Source organism: Procambarus clarkii, chromosome 52, assembly GCF_040958095.1.
Source record: "Procambarus clarkii isolate CNS0578487 chromosome 52, FALCON_Pclarkii_2.0, whole genome shotgun sequence".
NCBI lineage: Eukaryota > Metazoa > Arthropoda > Malacostraca > Decapoda > Cambaridae > Procambarus > Procambarus clarkii.
Genome location: NC_091201.1, coordinates 3,094,680 through 3,117,599, shown reverse-complemented (window position 1 = coordinate 3,117,599; position 22,920 = coordinate 3,094,680). Strand labels below are relative to the sequence as shown.

The 22,920-nt window shown below is 39.9% G+C and overlaps 1 protein-coding gene across 6 annotated transcripts; it reads right to left on the bottom strand.

Moving 5' to 3' along the window:
- Nucleotides 1-10,383: 10,383 nt before the first annotated feature.
- On the bottom strand, nucleotides 10,384-20,239 carry DppIII (dipeptidyl peptidase 3). Of its 6 annotated transcripts, none has more exons than XM_045750996.2 (3): nucleotides 20,084-20,187; nucleotides 17,355-17,589; nucleotides 10,384-12,887 (listed from the first exon to the last, which is right to left on the bottom strand). In XM_045750996.2, the coding sequence occupies exons 2-3, from the start codon at nucleotides 17,573-17,575 to the stop codon at nucleotides 10,736-10,738; spliced, it is 2,373 nt and encodes a 790-aa protein (XP_045606952.2). In that variant the 5' UTR covers nucleotides 17,576-17,589; nucleotides 20,084-20,187; the 3' UTR covers nucleotides 10,384-10,735. The 6 variants fall into 6 exon arrangements, with proteins under 6 accessions (XP_045606952.2, XP_069160372.1, XP_069160373.1 ...); XM_069304271.1 differs by having other exon boundaries at nucleotides 10,384-12,884; XM_069304272.1 differs by lacking the exon at nucleotides 20,084-20,187 and adding an exon at nucleotides 19,865-19,948.
- Nucleotides 20,240-22,920: the final 2,681 nt, after the last annotated feature.

Sequence of the window (22,920 nt, the reverse complement as noted above, 5' to 3'; positions counted from 1 at the left end):
CAGTGTTCCTATAAGTGAGGTGCTTCACCCTCATCTCATTCACCTCATCCTTGGGTACATATCATGCAACAAGACACTTTGTAATCATTCCTACTCTGCCTTTGACAGTGTTAACAAGAGTTACAAAATGCAGATCTTGGCAGTGGGCCGAATAAAACTGTAAAATAAAACTGACGCTACCAGTTGCTTTTCGTTGACTTTTTGTTAACACTGTCAAAGGCAGAGCTGGAAAGATTTCAAATTATCTTGGTGCATAATATGTACCAGAGGATGAGGTGAAGATGATGAGGTAAATAAGCACCTCACTCATAGGTCCACGTTTGTTCAACATACTCCCAGCAAGCATAAGAAATATTCCTGGAACAAACGCAGACGTTTTGAAGAGAAAACTGGCTAGTTTTCTTCAAAAGTGTTGAACCACCCAGGCTGTGGTGGATATGTGGGCCTGCGAGCCACTCCAAGCAACAGCCTGGAGTGGCTGTTGCTTTCTTTAAATCAAGCGTGGCCCTGTTATAGAACGTAATGCTTGCTCGGTAGGGTCAATGTTTAAGGTAATGGAGTTCCAATCAGTGGGGTTAGCTAAAGCCTGCCCCCCCCCCCCCAGGAAAACAATTCCCAGCACAGATAAATATTGCCAAATATGGTCTGTTGTCTAGAGTGATACCCTACCCTACTACTGCAAGGGCGATGGAAACTCCAAGTAAAACCCTTAATATATTATTTATTTACCCTAATTCCCCCCCCCCCCCAGTACAATACAAACCTATTGTACATAACCCAACCTATCAATAATATTCTATAATTTACTTAATCAAAATCCCACACATAATCCCAAACAATCAGGGCCTATCACTAAAAAATACTTGAGTAAATGGTCCCTATATGCATGTACACAGGCATTAAGAACCTGGTCCCTTGCAGTACCAATTAACCCTTACACTGCTATAGCCTGGGTTGTAAATGGGGGGTATAAGCTGGGGCTGGGTAAAAATATATTTGAATTATGTGAAAACTAGTATTAAATGTTAAACAAATCTCCAACATTTTGGCTTCAGCATCGTGAAAGTTTCATCACAATATTTTCAGAAATGGATTTTAGACAATTTTTTTTTAAAAGAATAATGTTTTGTTGATAAGGAGAACAGCTCCTATTAACTGGAACTGAGGGATAATGCAGTAATAAGCAAATACAAGCACCTGTCCGATGCACAAAGAAAAAGAATAGTAGTAAGAAGTGTCCACAAAGTGGATATGCAGCTGGTGCCTTTATAGCATTGCTGAGTATTTGCTAACACAAATAATAATGAGTATGTTATTATGCTCTATTTTGTTATATATCATACAAATAAAATGTCCAATAGTAATACCTGTTACATTCACCAATGTCCACTTTTTTTTTTCTTTTTTGTTTATTATCTGATTTTATTGTAACCTCTACACCCCGGAGAATGCATATCCTTCCATAACTATGTGAAGATAGAATTAAATTGGTCACCAAATAAGTCAGTCATAACTGGCAGAACTTGGGACTTTGAATTTTTTTTGGCTGATTTTTTCACAGATTTCAAACTCTATTTTCCTTATTTCTTTAAATTGTTTCGATGATTAGGGACCAGATTAGGGCTTTTTGACTTATATAAAGTATTCCCTAAATATATCCCCTAAATCATTATAATTATTATAATTATCCCTATATTTTGTATTTTAGGGAGAGTTATTTTTTCTTAGACTTCATTTCAACACATATTGACCTACAACTGCCACATATTCGAGTACGAATGCCAAATAATGTTTATTAAAACATACAAGTAAATTAATGAATTAGAACTACCTTATACATTGTCAATAACTTCAATTATCTCTAAAACTAGAGTTTCAACATTGAGTCAGCCTCAAAAAATCCATTTTCTGACCGATTCTCACCATTTTTACATACAGTATAATGTGCGCCGCTGTCTGTTCTACAATCCTATTAGAATAGATTTTTCATAAACTAAATGTTTTAAGTTATAAATTTTGTTGTCTGCTGCTACTAGGATCCTAATACTGCTAGAATCCACTCAGTAAAACATCTAAACTACTGGGACCGACTAAAAGAGCCTAAATCTGTATTCTCTTGAGTGTAGGCGGGAGAGATATATAATAATTTATACGTGGAAAATATTAGAGGGGCTGGACCCAAACCTGCACACAGAAATAACATCACATGAGACCAGGATATGCAGAATACCCCCGTTGAAGAGCAGAGGTGCAACAGGTACTCTGAGAGAGAACTCTATCAACATCAGAGGCCCGACACTGTTCAACACGCTTCCGCTACACTTAAGGGGCATAATTGGTCGACCTCTCACAGTGTTCAAGAGAGAACTGGATAAGCACCTCCAAAGGATACCTGATCAACCAGGCTGAGATTCATTCGTCAGGCTGCGAGCAGCCGCGTTAAACAGCCTGGCCGACCAGTCCAGCAACGAGGAGGCCTGGTCGATGACCGGACCGTGGGGACGCTAAGCCTCGGAAACACTTCAAGGTAACTTCCAGGTAGGTCTGAATTTTTTTTAAGAAACAGTGCCATCTGTTGCATATAGGAGACACACACTCTATATTAACTATGTTACAATTCCTTTTCAATGTTTCCAATTGCATTGACAAATAGAACTTTCATAGATTTCAATTACAGTATTTTCATTTTGATTTAATTATTTTGTGTGACATTGCATTGCAATTGAGCTGTGTTTACCATACTGTTCATTTCATGAGTATAGTTTATTTTTTTATTGTTTCAATGTTTTTCATTTTGTTTTTTAATTGTTTTTCTTATTTTCAGTAATGGGAACATCAGATCATTTGGGAAAGCATTGGATGAGGGGACAAAGGAGGGGGGTAATGTTAGGGAGGCCGAGGGGAGAGGGGAAGGGAGAATGGTGGAGAGATCGAGGGTACAGGGGAGGGGATATTGGTGGGAGGACAAGGGATGGCGGAGTTTAGGATGGTGGGGACGAGCGGACAGGGGAATGGGGAATGGTGGGGAGGACAAGGGGACAGGGGAGTGGGGGATGGTGGGGAGGATGAGGGGACAGTGGAGTGGGGAATGGTTAGGAGGACGAGAGGACGCTGGAGTGGGGGATGAAGGGAAGGACAAAGGGATGGGGAGGGGGAATGGTGGGGAGGACTGGGAGACAGGGGAAGGTTGCTGTGGCTCAGGAACTCACATGAGTTGCTGAGCCACAGCAACACGTGGCCGGGTACAGCTAGTATTTAATATATATATTTCCAGATGAATAACACTTTCAACAGAAATTAAATGTAATATTTTGAGTGGAGCACAGAAGAGGAAGAGAGCTGCAGAGGAGAAGGAGTAAATAGGAAACTTCCAAAATTAATTTCGTGGCTCAACACAGGTGCAATGACAGCCACTCATACCATATACTAAGATATAGCATCCACTCCTGCAATGTCAGCCACTAGTATTGTTCTTTCAGATATAGCATCCACATCCTTTCCAGCAGCCAGTCGTCTAGTTTCAGCAGACATACCATTATTGCCTGTTGGTGGCATTTTACAAGATAAAATACCCAAATCTGTAACAGTAAAGGAGTTTGCAATCCAAGGGACAGATCCAGGGCTATGGAACATTAATGATACTAACACAATAGATTACTGGATTCATAGTGGACCCTCATCATGTAAGAATTACGATAGCAACCTTTCAAACTCACGCAGAGTGTATAAAACAGCTGGAGTAGAGAATATGAAGGCAGGGTATTTATCAAACAATGTGTTCAAATGTGAACTGTGGAATGGCGAGTATGTAAAACGTGAATGGCTACTCTATTCACCATCCCAAGGTCGTTTGTACTGCTTTGTATGTCGCCTATTGTCCAAGAAAATCCCTTTGCTACATTGGGGTTCAGTGATAGGAAGCACAGCAATGTTATTGTATAAAACGAAGTGAAGAAGAACATCGTAAGTGTATGACAGCATAATTGATAAGGCATAAAGAAACTGGAAGTGTAGATTCTTTATTACTTGAGCAACATCGCTCAGAGCAGGAATATTGGCATATAGTGTTGACACTTGTGGTTTCTGTAATTCGCCTTTTTGCCTCTAGAGGTTTGCCATTTTGTGGAGAAAATCAAATTATTGGGTCAGCAAAAAATGGCAATTATTTAGGTATACTAGAGCTGCTGAGCCTTGTGTATTGTTCAAATGTTTATCATGTTTATTAGTTGCTGTGGTTGTCGTAGGGACCCCAGCACACTGGTTTGCCCAGGGGCCCATAATGCTATTAAGACAGCCCTGTTTTGGTGTTGTTTGAGAGTATATCTCTGGTGATGGTCTGGTTATGTATAGAGATTATATGTTCTTTTATAGGTCCTTGCAGCTTGTGCATTGTTAGGCCTCTTGAAAGGGATGTTGTTGTCTTGTCTATATATATTGAATTCATTGGGGCTGACAGTCCCCAAGTGAGCATGTGAAGGCATAGACAACATTCATATCTTTTAAGGATGTTTGTTTGGTTTCAGGAGAATTCTTCATGAACAAACCCGGTCGTGGAGCCGAGCGGACAGCACGCTGGACTTGTGATCCTGTGGTCCTGGGATCGATCCCAGGTGCCGGCGAGAAACATTGGGCAAAGTTTCTTTCACCCTATGCCCCTGTTACCTAGCAGTAAAATAGGTACCTGGGTGTTAGTCAGCTGTCACGGGCTGCTTCCTGGGGGTGGAGGCCTGGTCGAGGACTGGGCCGCGGGGACACTAAAAAGCCCCGAAATCATCTCAAGATAACCTCAAGATAAGGAAGATAACAACTTGGCAATCTTGTCGACTGTATTGTTGAATTAATTCAGAGCATGTGTTCAGTTGGTGGGCAGAAGAAATGATTCAAGGACTGCCTCAAGGTGACCCTCAAAGACCTGAACATCAACCCCAGTACTTGGGAGTCGCTTGCTCATGACTGCCCAATTTGGCAAGGCAAAGTCATCACTGGAGCCCATGTTGCAGAGAATAGATAGACTGCAAAGGTCAAGAGGAAACGTCCCGCACGCAAATCTAGAGCATCCTCCCCAACTACAGCAGCACACACATGTCCATGTGTGGGCAAGCCATCAGGACCCAGATTGGTCTCATCATCCATCTTCTGACACCAATCTTTGACCCGATATTGAAGTCATGGTCATCTTCAACTGCAAAGGACGAACATCATAGAGCAAATGTGTTGTACAATCTGCATTTTGACAGAACTGGCTTCATAACCCATTGTATACTGGAGGCTTTAGTTGGGAGTTGAGTGCTAATGAGCTTGTGAATGTTTTGTGAGATTTGATTGTTTGAATTATAATTATTGGTGTTTATTTTGTCAGTTTTAAGGCTTCGGTCTCTTTGAACCCAGCAGTGATCTGTATTGGTTCACCGACTTTCAGGATGCCTTCCCAGTGGGGTGGTAGTGTCGCCTGCTCTCTCTGCATCTGTAAGAGGGGCCAGGTTCTGGCTCTGGTCCCCAGAAGGCCAAACAGAACTCCATGGCCAATTTGACCTAGTAGTTGGGAGCCATCTCAACAAGATAGCTTCAAGGTTTTTTTTTTTTTCCCAAAAAGTATCCTCATTGGAATGGCATCTATTGTTTTAAAGGTTCTTGTTATCCAACCTGTCATTTTTCTTGCAGCTACTTTATTGGGTTCTTTAAAAGTAATGTCTTCCAACATTACTACTATTAAATCTTTTTACATAGTACAGTATTGCCTTTTTGTTCTATAGTGTGATTTAACTGCATTTTATATGTGGTTTCTGTTTTTATATTTTTGTTTTCACCATAGCATAGGAGCTGGAACTTATTTTCATTGTATAATAATAATAATAATAATAATACAAAAAATATTTATTCATAATATGCATACAAGAAACATAAGACAGAAATACTTAATTTAAAATGTTATATTCTCTGGCCCACCTTACCTTGAGGTTACCTTGAGGTGCTTCCGGGGCTTAGCGTCCCCGCGGCCCGGTCGTCGACCAGGCCTCCTGGTTGCCGGACTGATCAACCAGGCTGTTGGACGCGGCTGCTCGCAGCCTGACATAGATTAGTTGATGTTGAAAAACCGTCGAAACCACTGAAAAACCTGATTTACATCAGTTTGCTGTTACTGTTACAAATCTCTTGTGAAAATTCTAGTGTCATCTACAAAGGATGATAAGGAGCTAGAACCTCGAGTAACGAGCGGCTCCAGTTACAAGCATTTCGAGTAACGAGCAAGCCACTCGCAGAAAATATGTCTTGACTGATGAGCTTTCGCTTGATTAACAAGCGTTCCCGCTGGTTCTCGGACATTTCCGGCGACAGTTTTATCGTCGTTTCGCAAGACGAGTTTTCCACACGACGAACTCGGTGCCGGAACTTATTAAACTCGTTAATCGGGGCGCCACTGTATTAGTTTGTATCCTTGTCTATGTCCGATATGAGGACGAATAAAGGTGCAGTACCCTAGAGGACTAAGCCTTGCATGGTGGATGATCCAGATTTTACCTTATTGACTATTACACTCTGGGTTCTGTTCGTTAAGAAGTTAAAGATACATCTAACTACATTGCCAGTAATTCCTTTTGTGTGCATTTTTATGCAATAACACCATTGTTGCATTTTTTTAAAGCTTTAGTGACATCTGTGCATTACATCAGTGTTTTGCTCATCTTACATGGCATCTAAGCCATATCATAGTGGTCTAGCAATTGTGAGAGGCAGGAGCACCCTGTTCTGAACCCGTGATGTCCAAGGTTATGTAGTTGCTGTGATTCCATGTACAGGATGAGATCTACGCATGTGGTGTACCGTCTTCCAAGTACTGTCGTATAACGCTTTGAAACTACCGACGGTTTTGGCCTCTACCACCACTTAACTTGTTCCAACCGTCTACCACTCTGCAAAAGAAAACTTACTAATATTTTTTTGGCACCTTTGTTTCCTCAGCATGTATGTGTCCTCTTGTTCTTGAAGTTGCTGGTTTCAGGAATTCCTCTTTGTCAGTTTGGTCGATTCCTGTTACTATTTTGTAAGTGGTGTGTGATGTTAGTGCTACAGTATCACTATAATTTTTTAAAACTGCTATATTACCTATGATGAGTCGTGATCACTGTTTTCAGTATGTCGGGGATAACACCACTATCTAGAATCCGTCTTCAAATACTATACTGTAATGTTTAGGGCCTGTGATAGTTTTTTTTTTTTTTTTGCAATTCTTTATATAGAATTTTAGGAATTGGGCCTTGGTGCAGGGTGTATTGGCATGCTGTCTATAGCTGCTGCAAAGTCCACTGGGGTTAGGGTGACATCTGATATATGATTCAATAGTGGCATTACATTAATAAAGAATATGGTTTGGATCATTGATCTTCAGTGTTCATGGGTTCATTGAAAACATAACTACTGTAACTTCAGTATTTCATTCATTTCTTGGCTGTCTGTGAAAGTTCTATAACCTTTGCATAAGGGGTCAATACTAGATGTGGTTTTTGTTCTAGATTTTGCATAATAGTATTTTTGGTTCATCTCGAATTCAATTATAGCCTTTTGCTCTCTTTGCCTCTCCTTCGGGGTGTAGAAGTAGCCTAAGCTACTCTGCCCCTTTGATATGTATTTTATTGTCTCAATAAACGTACCTGAACTTGAGCTTTGCCTCTCCTGGAATTTATGCAAGTCTTGTAGCTTTAGCGTTATCATTTGTTTCTCGATATAGTCTTCCTTGTCATTCTTGGGATAGGGTGGTGTTAAAAAGTTGTTCTGCAATTTGTTCTTCACACTGTAGAGGAAACCATCATTATCATTTTTATTCGCATGTTTTTCTCCTTTCTTAGTGGTCTGTGGCTTGGGCATACTGTATTTCTCATGCTACCGAGCCTATTTTCTTGAGGCACTGATTAAGGTCTACATAATCTAGCTGTTCTTCCAAGCTTATTTCTGAGAGGTATTGGTTTATTAATTCCCAGTCAATCAGTTTATTACAGTACAGTATTAAAATTGAATTTTCTTAATTCTCCTCTTGATTTGATACTGCTGTGAACTCTATTGTCCATGCTTGTCTGAACTTTGATTAATGTGCTCAATATTTGTAATCATTGTTCTTAACCTGTTCATCATTGTAAAAAACAGCATTGAATGTAATGAAATGCCATTTTCTGGGTGAGCCCCGGAGGCTTCCTGGAGCTTTCGAACTGATATTAGCTATATTAGTCTGGAGCTTCAGTCGTAAGTCTTCTATGCCTACCGGGAGCCAGAACCGGGTTCCCTCAGAGAGGCCAGAGAGGCACAGGGAGCAATAGCCTATGAAAACTCCACTCTTTGAGAGTATATTCATGTCTGCCATCGACCAAGGTTAGGCACCCAGAAAGGTAGACACCCTAAAACAGACCAACTGTTTGAAATACTGAACACTGAAGACGGAACATCCCCGGAACATTTGAGCGGACAACTAACCTAGCGTGATGCAACAACCTAAACCAGCATGTAACGCGAAAACCACTTGACCCCTAACATCTCCCGAAGAAGAATAGCTGAATTGGATAAAGAGCGGGAAACAAGTCTCGCACGATTCCGGATCAAAGTGTCGTTAACCCAACAAGCAGCATGACGGAGGCAAAACAGATCGTCATGATCGTCACCCTCAGACAAGAGCAACTAACAACCCTCAAACACACACAAGGCAAGATGTGACTCAGAAGACATATCCATGGTCACCCGAGCCCCGACGGGGGGTTTCCAGGGCCCGCAGGGGGATGCGTCCCTACGGGAAACCCAGGCACTGGTGCTGCAAAGCCTGTTGAACCTCGTCTATATACCACAGGAAAGAATCTAAAAAGTATGAAAAGAACCCTGAAAGTGCTCCACAAAAACAGGAAGCCAGAAAGTCACAGCCGCCGCATGTATGCGAGCTAAGCAGCACCACGTACCCCAACCAGCAACAAACACTCCCTAACCAGGGCATGCTGTACTGTACTTACAGGGCGCCTAGGGAAGATAGCCCTAAGGACATGCATCCCGAAGTACTGGTACTCCTGGCCAACACCACAACACACAACAGGTACAACCACTTGTGGCAAAATCCTGACAGGAAATGGCAACCAGAGTGGACGTCAGCGCCAGCCGGCTTCAGTCAACGAATTGGCGATCTAGCGGTCATTTCGATGGAGTGGAGGCCTCCCTCTCCCCCTCACGGGGAAGGGGGGCCGGCAAACGAGCGGCATGTTGGGTTGATGACGATTATCTTATTACCTTGTTTTTCTTGAAGGGAGTTCTGAGGCTCCGTTCAGTCTTGGGTTGCAATTTTCTACCAGATGGGGTCTGTTTTGGGGTGCCTACCTTTCTGGGTGCCTTACCCTGGTCGATGGCAGACATGAATATACTCTCAAAGAGTGGAAAGTTCATAGGCCATTGCTCCCTGTGCCTCTGAGGCAACCAGGTTCTGGCTCATGGTTTCAAGTAGGCAAAGAACACCTATGACTGAAGCCCCAGACTAATACAGTATAGCTAATATTAGGCCGATAACTCCAGGGAGCCGACGGGGCTCTCTTCAGAAATAAGATTTAGGGTGTTTTCTTTTATAGTTGGTTCCACTATTTGCTGGTTTTAGGCAAATCCGTCACCCATTCCTAAGAAGTAATTTGTGCACAACTTTATTTAGGTACTTCTTGTGATTCTCTCATATGTACTGTAACTATTTGCCACATTCTTTCAGTTGAAGTGCCACAGGTTGAAATCCCCACGCTGGTTGATGATTGAGGCTGGGCTTATAAGGTTTCCTGAACAGTATTCTATTTTTGTTAGTTGGTCATTAGACTGTCGAGGAAGTCCCTCTGGTGACTTGTATACAAGGATAATCACTACATTTAGGATCTCTATTTTGATCATCACTTCCACCATATCATTTGTGGTGTTTAGCAGCTCAATGTAAATGAGTTCCATAATACTAATAGAGATTTTATCCATATTTATAGTGTTTTAATATGCTGTGTGGTATAGTTTAAACATATCTGATACCATATGGTAGTGAATATTTAACATCCACATTTTTATCACTCATACTCTAAACTATCCAAAAATATTTTTTTTATACTCACCTCACCAGCATAAACCATTGCAGAAGTTGCCTTCACCCTTTCCAACTGACAACTTGTTGAACCATGCCAATTATATCACAAAATACCACTCCTCATTCTGTCGCTATACATACTCCACTTTCACATCATACACTGCTTTCTCATCCCTCCCAACTGTTCTTTATCTGAGAAAAACACACAAAATATCCTTTCTCTAACAATGATACCAATTCCATTCATCCGGACATCCATTCCTATGATGTTTATAACAAGCTGTGTCAAGGGAAGAGAAAACAGTAAATGTAATTTAATTATCATAAAAATTTATTAAATGGCATTAAACAGTTTTATTAAAATTGTCCAGTCTAAACATTATTGAAATAACTAGGTGAGGAAAACGTGTGTATATAATATTGTAAAGTCTGCAAAATGTGTAGGAACATGTGGATTTTCAATTTCACCTAATGCAAAACTTTACAGTACAGTACGTATAAAAAATACAAAATAATTTTTATATTAAAATATGACATTCAAATCAGTAACTTCCTAGTACCCCACAGCATTGACATTCTCCATGTAAGCACTCAACGAAAGGAGGATTTTTCATCAAAGACTGAGATAAAGTATTGTACATAAATAACAGTACAGTACCCTCAAACAAAAGTGGACAAAGCAGATTCTAAAGCCTCATAATCTTCTGAGGAGAAGCGATCAACCCAAGACTTTGCTACACAATCTACTGCTTCAGGATATGATACAAGTTCAACATCCTCTCCTACAACACGAGTGTTGGGCATGGCTAAAATCATACGGGGCCTGCGTTTCCTCACTACAATCTCGTGCCACTTACCAAATGGAAATGGTCCATCTGACGGTACCTCAGAATACTTTTCAAACATAGCTCGGCCCGAGTCTGAATCGCCCATTGAACGGTATATCTGCAGCTTCCGGAGGAAATTCCCCATTGCCTGTTTGCCAACCGTATGAATTTTAGTCTTGTCAAGGGTAAGTAGTAAATCAGGAAGGCCATCATTACCTTTCGTCTCGGTGATGTTAACCAAACCTTGTCCAGCCTCTAAAGCCACCCGCAAGATCACATACCGGGCTTGAGAATGAGCTTGTCCCCACTTGCCTTGACTTGGCTGATACATTTCTAAACCTCTTAGTCCTGCATACATCATGTCCAACCACGAAACATATTTCAAGTCCTCACGGCTTTCAGCAGCGACTCCGAAGATGTCAAGAATATCATCAACATGTCCCAAATATAGAGCTACAGTTTCAGCTCTACATTCTTCATAAGCACTAGCAAGGTTAGTGAAATGTGAATTGTATGTTTCCCCCTTTTCATAAAACATTGCTTCACCCCCTGTGAAAGGGTTTTTAATTTTGGTAGAGTCGAAATTCAGAGATCCATCATCTTTGCGACGAAGAAACTTGCCACAGCCATGTCCCAACAGTTCGTGTAAACCAACTTGGATTTCTAGTCCTAATGCTCCATGTTTTTCAATCAAGGCATGATCAGCCTCGGACAGAAAAGGACCACCTTTTATACCAGTACGAGCAGCCATGACATTTGTTAAGCTAACATTCTTGAAGCCTTGTTCTTCTTTAACATCTTTGTAATTTGGTATGTTTATGCCAATAGGCAGCCCAGAAGAAGCAAAAGTTAAAATATCTAATGAAGAAAAATCAGGTCGCATGAATACATCCTCTTCAAAATCTTTACCCCAGGGAAGAAGAGGCAAGAACTCTTTTTCAGCTCGACTTACCAGAGTATCAAATTTCCGGGACTGTTCTCTGTTCACAACTGCAACAAAGGACTCGAACTCTGCACGCTGATTTACTGGGTCTCTGTACACTTCAATGAATCCCATGTATGTTTCAACTGCAGGAGATTTATTCTTCACCCAAAAGGTAGATCCTTCCTTGTGAGCTTTTATTGATCCAGTGGTAAAGCTCTCAATATATTTGTCAAGCATCTGCACTTCAAGATCATTAGCAGTATAATCTTTGGCCAGCTGGAGCTCTTCAGTCATCTTTTTAAGAAAGAAAGCGTAATCTCCTCTGCTTACACGGAACTTGTGACCCTGAAATTCATCACTGTCAATAGTAATACCTGCAGCAGGTCCTTGTTCAATAGATGCTAAACGTATGTCATACAAAGTTTGACCATTTTCTTCATGCTTAAGCAAGCGATTATTCCACGGTTCAATATTTCTTGCAGCCATGTACTCTTTGGCAATATCAGCATCATCTTGAGTACAGTTAGGTGTGAAATACATTGTCACTCCACTGGTGGGCATACCAAGAAACTTCTTGCATTCCTCTAAATTGTACATAGGTTCTAAACACTTTTTCATATAATCTTCAATTATATCTGGCGCTTCAAGATATGCTTTAGAAGCCTTAATCAGAGCTTCCAGTTTCTCTCGGCTCACGCTTGGAATAAACTTCCTGTCACCAAAACCTAAATAGTTCCCCATGTTATATGCTATACCAGAATAGTAAATGACAAGTAATTTAAACTCGTCTTCTGTAAATCCTGCTTTTAACATAGCTACTTCCTTTAGTGTATCAATTGGCTGTGAACGGAAGAGTCGAGTCAGCAAGTTGAATATAGTAGGGCTCTCAGGAGATGTCTGACATAACACAATAAAGCCACCCCACCATGATGCCCTGGACAAATGATGTGCGTAGTGTCGTTCACGGGAAGTAAGACCAGCAAATGCTTCTTCACTCTTCAGATATAGTATAGGTGTGTCTAACGGCAGTTCATGTTGGGAACCCATACTGGAAAATCTGCTGATAAGAAAAACATCATCAGAACTCTTGAAACAAATATATTTAATTATACAAACATATACAGTTCCATACTTTTACAGGTACTATTAAATTTAGAAAATTTAATAACTAAATACATTAAAAGTCTCAATTTATGGAACTCAATTTGTACACAGTACTAGTGCTGTACAGTATTAGTACAGTATTTTACTAATATTATTCAGTACTGTCTCCCAGGGAGAGAGTAGGGATCAAATACAAGCCCCTTCTCTCCCTTGTGCATTTGTCATTATCTTCACTAAATATATACACTACTCCCCCACTCCAACACCAATTACTACTACACCCTTCTATAACCACCATTCACTTACATCTGAAGTTCACGTTTTGCTATTTTACACAAAGTACAGAATTGTACATAAAAACATTTAGATATGTGTCAATATGAGTTGCAAAAAAGTATAAATACCTGTACAGTACTATGTTTTGTACCGTCACATTGGGTGACATCTGATCCTACATTTATTTCTCTTTTCCATTATTTATGTTAAAAATTTGGCCCAATTTTTCTTGCAGACTTGTGTGCCTTGGTTTCATGTCGGAGCCCAATTTCAGTAACCATATGACAAAAAAAATAATAGAATATGCCATTTCCTTTTGGCCAATGAGAATACTTCACAAAGCACACAAACTGTACTATTCAGCATTTCTAGTGATGAAGATTCATTATTGTCATATTACACTTGCTGATTTGATTCTTTCTTTATTATGCAACCCATACCCATCCTGTGGACGGTAGTGGAAAAGGTTACAGAGGCACATAATGGGTTCAGGAACTGAACCCCATAGTTCATTTAATTAAGCAAATGAATCTTTTGAAGCTAGTTACACAATTGTTAATGTTATACATACATGTACATATATATATACAATCATTTATACATATACAGTACACATCGATAATCTTTTTATATCACAAGTGATTCAACAAGAGGCTCACAACAGTCACTATACAAGGTACTTTACATCTTTGGTGAGTCACAGTTACTAGTCTTACTCCACACCCACCCAACTGGGCGGCACCTTTACAGTCATGTGCATGCATTACCTACAGTAAGCAAATTTTGGATACTTCGCTAAAATTCCTGACAGTACATCATTATGAATGAAGTACTTACACATTTCTTGAAATCCATTGATGGAGTTATCTCTGAATTCCATGATTTTTTCACATTCTATTATATAATGATGCAAGTAGTTCTGCTGACAGAGTTTACATTTAGTCAACTATGGAGCAACTGGTGTGAATTTCATTTTGTCTCAAGTCTACAGGATTTTCTTGATGTTCCCGGAACATTACTGCCCTCAGGCTGCTCAAAGGCAGTTCAAGATGGTAATCAATTCCCTCTTTATGAGCAAATGTCTTGGCTAACGCATCAGTTCTATCATGCATTCGGAGACCAATATGGGAAGAAATCCACAGGAGACAAACTCTGACTCCATCACTGATTATTTCACCATACAGTATCTGTGTCTAGCTACAGAGGCAAGCATGTCACAGTTATATAAGCCTTAGGGAGCTGAGGGCAGTCAAGGATGACAAGGAGGTACAGTACTTACAATCAGCGTGTCAACTTTGGATTCATATACGTGCTCAAGTGCAAGGATTATGTCAACCATTTCTGTTTGAAGAGGGGAGACCCAGTTATTTATACGCATTCCACACTCAGGAGAAGGAGCCATCTCTCGCTGTCACAACAACTGCACTTCCAGCTGCACCATACGACTGGTGCAAGGAACCATCAATGTAAATAATTTGGGAAAGGGAGCGCTCTTTGACCAATGCATCAATTTGGCCTAAGATATTGTACTTTGCTTCTTGTCGAAGCAAAGCTTGTTCTTTAATCAGCTTCTTGGGTGGGAATGGGGAAACAGTAATTTGGAAAGGTGTGATCTCCCATAGGGCAGGAAAGTGTCGTTGTTGTCTCTAATATTGTACATTCTGAGCACAGTGGCGGTTTTGGTAATCCATTTGGAGGGATGCAGACCATCAAGAAAGAAGGCTTGGAGAGCTTCAGTGCAGTGGTTACCAAATAATCTTGATACCAATTAAAGCATTAATTTCAATGATACGATCACTTACACATGAAATATTCAGTTCCTTCCTCATGTTTAGTAATTTAGTTGCAAAGGGGGGGCATCCAAGGATAATCCTCATGTTTTCGTTTTGCATCTTTTCCAGCCCTCCAAGCATTCTCTCAGGCACTAGAACAAACATGGGTGCATCATAATCGATTAGAGATCTAATATATGAGAGATACATCCATTTTGCCAATTCTCACATTGCTATATGTCAAGAATTTTACAAAGTTTTCTGGGGGGAGCCCCTTCAGCTCCCCGGCGCTATCCAAGCTGTTATGGATACATTAGACTTTGGCATCAGTCATGTGAATGGAGCTCCTAGGCCTACTGGGGGCCACGAGCCAGAACATGGCTCCCCTCAGAGAGGTACGAGGAGTCCTCCATAAAGGTAAGATAAACATATGTACTGTATTGTAATTAGATAAAAAATATTGTATTCAGTATAAAATGAATTTTTAAGTTAATATTTTTGAGGGTGTGGAACGGATTAAATTCAATTCTCTTTATTTCTTATGGGAAAAATCGTTTCGACTTACGATATTTCAAATTAAGATTCATCTCTGGGAACGGATTACCATCGTAAATCGAGGCCCCACTGTACAATAATACAAATGAGCAAGAAACAACTACATGGCAGTGAGGAGACACAAAATAACTTCGAGAAAGGGGTAGCAGACAAATGTAAAACAGAACCAGACCTATTCTATAAATTCATTAAAGCAAGTTGCTTGTACACTAAAGGATGAAATCCGGGGTTTGAAAACGAGGGAACAGATTCACAATGAATAAAAAGGAAATATGTGAAACACTAAATGGACAGTTCCAAAATGTGTTTGTGCAAAGTGAGGTTTTCAGAGAGCCAGACAATATGGATTTCAAAGAACAATACTGTACATGGAAGTGTCTAAAGACAGAATAGAAAAACTGCTTAATGAACTAAAAAGGAGCAAAGCAGTTTGCCCAGGTGAAGTCTCACATTGGGTTCTGAGGGAATGTGCACTTGAGCTGAGCATTCCACTAGAACATATTTTTCTGGCATTGCACAAGAGACCTAGCCGATAGAGTACAGCATATGAGAAAAGACAAACATAGTTCCAATCTAAAAAACTGGTAGTAGAGAAGACCCTCTAAATTATAGACTTGTATTTGTTGACAAGGCCTTTAGTTAAATCACTAGAAAAAAAATAAACCAAATGGGAAAACCACCTAAAAGAAATAACACAGTATGACTTTCGAACAGGAAGGTCCTGTTTAACAAATCTAATTAGTTTTTATGGTAGAGCCACAGAGATTATACAGGAAAAAAGGGGGTCGAACTGACTGCAATAAACTGAATATAAAAAAAAAGAAGATATTGTATTCCCACACACGAGTATCTTCTGGAATTTGGAGCAAGCTCAAGGAGTGACAGGCAGATTTCTCACATGGATGAAAAATTTTGTCAGAAAATTAGGACAGTGATCAGACAGGAGAAATATCACTAGCAGATTACCACAGGGATGAGTACTAGCACCTGTAATGTTTATTGTCTATATAAACTATCTACCATAAGTGAAACATGAGTTGAATGAATGTTTGCTGCTGATGCTAAGCTACTAGGAAGAATAGTTGACTAAATGAATGTCATGCCCTTCAAGATGACCTGGACAAAATAAGTTAATGGAGAAAAACATTGAATTCCAGGCAGCTGGAATTCAGTATAAATAAATGACATGTTATGGAATGTGAAATAGGAGAATATAGGCCCCACACAGCCTTCAAATTACATGAAAACATGTTGAAAGAATATTGATAAAGACTTTGGGGTAGTTCTGGACACTAAATTGTCACCAGAGGACCACATAAAGGACATTGCACAATGAGCCTATGCTACTTTTTTCAACTTCAGAATCACTTTAATACAGTACAGTACTGTAGTTCATTCCAGCAAGGTCACATTGTACTCCAAAATTTAAATATTATTCAAAACAGGCTAAATAAAAAAAAATTATAAATAAAAACAGATGATTATACATCTTAAGCCTACTGTGTCCATTTAGAATTGTCATTTATCCTAGTAATTCTTATTTTGCAATTATACTGTAGTTATAAGGACAAAATTAATAATTAATAATGGGATGACCATTGATACTGTACACCATATAACATTTTATAAGAGACACGCAGGCCAGGTTCAGGGAAATATAATTATTTACCAAACATTTAACTAATAGTATTAATAAAATAGCTTAATACAATTTAGCTAGCAATTACTGTATTGCAAAATTGCTGATAAAATAATAGATGGTTAAAACTTATAACAGGAGCTGAAGACCTTGAGCTTCTTTACATTACAGTACAACTAACCTGCAAACATGACCGAGGAACTTATGATGGGAGGTAAAGGAAGGAATCATCGTATCTTCAGCCTTCCAAGATTTTTGAGAGTAAAGCCAATTAACTTTTATTGACGAACTCAAAGATTTGAATAGAAATGTTCTATAAAAGCCTCTGGTATGGAAATGTGCATTTTTAAATAGTTTTCTTTCTCTACACATAACACGTGTTACTAACACACATTTATTCATCCTTTTGTAAATTCCTGTGGGAACAAAAATATCCATTTTCAGGATTTGCAAGTTGAGCAATAAAAAATCCTTACTTTAATAAATCTTTAATATGTAACTATAAACACCAGTTTATTATACAAGCTTAAGAAATATACAGTATATAATGTACTGCATATACCAGTGCACAGTCCAAGAAAAAATAAATATCACCAACAGGATTATACTGCAGTACAACAATTGTGATTACCTATCAGATCTTGTGCAACGATGTCACTAATAAGTAACTAGGGGAGTAGAGAGGCAAGTAACAAACTGCATACCCCTTGTGATTATCTTGCCTTGATTTCTGGTATCAACATTCCTGTACTCCGGTCTCTGACCAGGCCTCCTGGTTGATGGTCTGATCAACCAGGCTTGGTTGACCAGGCAACCCCCACTTGGAATACTGTATCCAAGCATGGAGACCCTCTACAGTAGGACACAGCTGCTCTGGAGAAAGTTCAACACCGAGCAACAAAAATCATTCCAGAACAAGGTTATCTCTCATACCAAGAACGGCTGAGGGCCTCAGGGGCTAACAACATTGTAAACCAGGTATAAGAACATAAGAACAAAGGCAACTGCAGAAGGTCTATTGGCCCATACGAGGCAGCTCCTATTTATAACCACCCAATCTCACTCATATACATGAAACAACCCACGCTTCTTGTCCTCGTTAAGGTATGATAGGGTTAATCTCAACGAAACTTAAAATACTAAATTTGGAGGATATTGATCGAAACAATTTCTTCAAAAGCTCAGATGTAACATAAACAAGGAACAACAGTTTCAAACTCAACAAGCCACAATGTAGGACTGCAAACAGGAGAAGCTTTTCACCCACAGGGTTATAAATTCATGGAATCACATACCCGCCAAAGCCGCCAATGCTAAAACTGTCTTAAATTTTAACAGTCTCCGTGGTGTAGTGGTAAGACACTCGCCTGGCGTTCCGCGAGTGCTATGTCATGGATTCGTATCCTGGCCGGGGAGGATTTACTGGGCGCAATTCCTTAACTGTAGCCTCTGTTTAACGCAACAGTAAAATGTGTACTTGGATGAAAAAACGATTCTTCGCGGCAGAGGATTGTATTCCAGGAACCTGCCCGAAACGCTACGCGTACTAGTGGCTGTACAAAAATGTAACAACTCTTGTATATATCTCAAAAAAAAAAATCAGCTGGAAAAAATCATCAGGGCAAATGAGAGGACCTTTGACAAGCTGCTGGCTTCTTGTCCTCGTTAAGGCCACTAGTATTAATGGCCCTCAGGAAAATTTAGAGTGTGACTGATAAATAGGGTACAAGATCAGACAACATTTGCTGAAGTAGTTAGAGTCAAGAGAGGAAGCAGACCATTAAAACAACAGTAAGAGATGGTGAACGTGCAAGGCAGCAATTGGAGAACTGTATGATGTATAGTCTGCCACAACTACACCCCCTCCCCCTTCTTTTTCTTCTTTTTTATTCCTTTTTATTCAATACAATTTAAACTTTACTCCCAATTACTATTAAGTTTTAGTCTAAGTGTTTTTCATCCACACCTTGCCCGAAATGCTATGCGTATTAGTGGCTTTAGGTATTGTATGTACTAGCTCTATCTATAAATCCAACAGTATGTTTGTAACTCTGCATCTATGTATGTACTTTTCCTAAATGAAATATTATTATTATTATTATTATTATTATTATTATTATTACACACACTCCCGAATGGGAGAAGAAGTCGTTCATGAAATGGACAGAGAGAAAGATCTAGGAGCTGATATCACACCAAGCCTATCTCCTGAAGCCCACATAACAAGAATAACAACTGCAACATATGCGAGGCTGGCTAACATCAGAGCTGCTTTCAGGAACCTGTGTAAGGAATCATTCAGAACCTTATACACCACATATGTAAGACCAATCCTGGAGTATGCGGCCCCAGCATGGAGCCCGTACCTTGTCAAGCACAAGACGAAGTATTCGTTGCCTTCTTGGCCTGTGATTGGTTATGTCTCAACCGTCATACAATTTGAGTATTTTCCAGAAGCTGGAAAAAGTTCAGAGGTATGCCACTAGACTAGTCCCAGAACTAAGAGGGCATGAGTTAAGTGGAAAGGCTGCAGTTTACCCCTACAGCGGTTTACCTCCTACAACTGCAGCGATTTACCCCCTACAACTGCAACAGTTTACCCCCTACAACTGCAGCAGTACACCCCCTACAACTGCAGCAGTACACCCCCTACAACTACAGTTTATCCCCCTTACAACTACAACAGTTTACCCCCGTGTGTGAGTGTGGAGGGGTGATGGTGACCAGGACCACCACACGCCTCACTATACACCGCCGCGGCCACACTTGATCACCTCACTGTACACTGTGGAGAGTGAGGCATCACTCTCAAGCTTGATGGAGGGAGAGCAAGAGAGCGAGAGTTTACCTGAGGAGGGAGAGCAAGAGCGAGAGTTTACCTGAGGAAGGAGAGCAAGAGAGAGAGTTTACCTGAGGAGTGAGAGGCTGCCAGCTGAGGTGTTGTGGTGTACGTCAGCCGGTGACTGACAACTTTACTCTCGGGTCCACCATTCACCCCAGCAGCCTCCACTGTGACGTCACACACCTCCTCCTCCTCCCACACAATATTGTTTACACCAACAGTTATCTCTGTTTATCTCTACCTTATGGTTGATACTTTAGCACTTGTTAAGGTAGCATTGTTTACGGTCAGTTAGGTTAAGATACCTTACGATAACATACCTTAGAATTAGCTAGTTAAAACAAAAGTGCAGTAATGACGTTGAAATAGTAAAACCTTTGCTCTTTTTGGACCATACTTGACCCGTCCTCCAGAAATCAGGATCCTCTAATATCGTAACTTGTAATGTAACTTGCTTAGCTAAATGAATTGTGGGGTTCAGTCCCTGAGCCCATTATGTGCCTCTGTAACCCTGTCCACTACCGCCCACAAGATGGGTATGGGGTGCATAATAAATGAACTAAACTAAAAAGAAACTAATATCGGTTTATATAAATCTGCCCGAAACGCTTTGCGTAATAGTGGCTTTAGGCATTGTATGTACTAGCTCTATCTATCAATCCATCAACTTTTTGTATCTTACCTTGTTTGTGTGTACTTTACCTGAATAAATATTGAATTGGATTGAATTGAAATTGTCCAATAAATCGCCCCTCGGGACAAAATAAAAAAAAAAGAAATGTAAAATAAACTAAACTTCACTTACTCTTGTTTATATCGTTATATTTGCTATTATATATATATATATATATATATATATATATATATATATATATATATATATATATATATATATATATATATATATATATATATATATATATATTTATATATATATATATTATTAAATATGACCGAAAAAGTAAGATTAATAATTCTAACACGAATTTTCTCAATCTTTCGTACATTACGCTTCACTGTTGGAGGTAAATCAAAAATCACTTCTCCAAAATTCATTTTTATTTCTAGTCTGACGCGACACGGGCGCGTTTCGTAAAACTTATTACATTTTCAAAGACTTCACAAATACACAACTGATTAGAACTTACGTATCTCTGATTTTATATCTACATTTGAGTGAGGTGGGAGGGGTGATGTGGCATTAACACAAGACAGAACAAGAGGGGATATTAATAGGGTATTAAAAGTATCAACACAAGACAGAACAGAAACAATGGGTATTGAATAGAAGTGTTTGTAGAAAGCCTATTGGTCCATATTTCTTGATGCTTCTATATTGGAGCGGAGTCTTGAGGTGGGTAGAATATAGTTGTGCAATAATTGGCTGTTGATTGCTGGTGTTGACTTCTTGATGTGTAGTGCCTCGCAAACGTCAAGCCGCCTGCTATCGCTGTATCTATCGATGATTTCTGTGTTGTTTACTAGGATTTCTCTGGCGATGGTTTGGTTATGGGAAGAGATTATATGTTCCTTAATGGAGCCCTGTTGCTTATACATCGTTAAACGCCTAGAAAGAGATGTTGTTGTCTTGCCTATATACTGGTTTTTTTTGGAGCTTACAGTCCCCAAGTGGGCATTTGAAGGCATAGACGACGTTAGTCTCTTTTAAAGCGTTCTGTTTTGTGTCTGGAGAGTTTCTCATGAGTAGGCTGGCCGTTTTTCTGGTTTTATAGTAAATCGTCAGTTGTATCCTCTGATTTTTGTCTGTAGGGATAACGTTTCTATTAACAATATCTTTCAGGACCCTTTCCTCCGTTTTATGAGCTGTGGAAAAGAAGTTCCTGTAAAATAGTCTAATAGGGGGTATAGGTGTTGTGTTAATTGTCTCTTCAGAGGTTGCATGGCTTTTCACTTTCCTTCTTATGATGTCTTCGATGAAACCATTGGAGAAGCCGTTATTGACTAGGACCTGCCTTACCCTACAGAGTTCTTCGTCGACTTGCTTCCATTCTGAGCTGTGGCTGAGAGCACGGTCGACGTATGCGTTAACAACACTCCTCTTGTACCTGTCAGGGCAGTCGCTGTTGGCATTTAGGCACATTCCTATGTTTGTTTCCTTAGTGTAGACTGCAGTGTGGAAACCTCCGCCCTTTTCCATGACTGTTACATCTAGAAAAGGCAGCTTCCCATCCTTTTCCGTCTCGTAAGTGAAACGCAGCACGGAACTCTGCTCAAATGCCTCCTTCAGCTCCTGCAGATGTCTGACATCAGGTACCTGTGTAAAAATGTCGTCAACATACCTGCAGTATGTAATGAAGCGGCTGTAACTTGTATATTTTACAACTGCGTAACATGAACATGTATAACTTTGAGTACTATAACTGCAATTTAATATCATTAATACATATGCTTATAGCCGGGAACTAACTAAATCTAGATCTGCAGAACACTGAATAGTTATTATCTATGAGTAAATTAAGTAAGGCAAATGTCTAACATATTTTTCCTCGAGAATTAGTGCATTTAGAGTAGCATATATTGTCCTAACACGTGACAGATAATAATGCCCCTTTCCAATACATAATGTAAATTCGTAAATTAACCAGTACATGCAGAATACACATAAAGGGCAAGGTTAACATTACTCGTACAAGTGAGGGTCAGTAGCTGCGGACAGCGTAACCCTTAGGGGCCGGCGCTGTACCCCCATTTACACCATCAGCAAAGTGCGCTAGACATAGGACTGTATCATAGTTTCAGCTGACTGCACCCAGGAAGGGGAGGAGGGTGGGTTTCTTTTTTAACTTCCGAAGCGGAGCGTGTCGGGAGCAGGAGAGAGTGTATGACCGATTGATTGATGAAGATTAAGTCACCCAAGAGGTGTCACGGGCACGAATAGCTCGTA

What these genes read in the sequence shown, in the direction of transcription:
- DppIII (XM_045750996.2), bottom strand. Translation starts at nt 17,575, where the DNA reads ATGAATAAATGTGTGTTAGTAACACGTGTTATGTGTAGAGAAAGAAAA. An exon ending in TTCCTCGGTCATGTTTGCAG is followed by an intron (nt 12,888 to 17,354) that starts GTTAGTTGTACT and finishes TTTTCTTATCAG; the next exon opens with CAGATTTTCCAGTATGGGTT.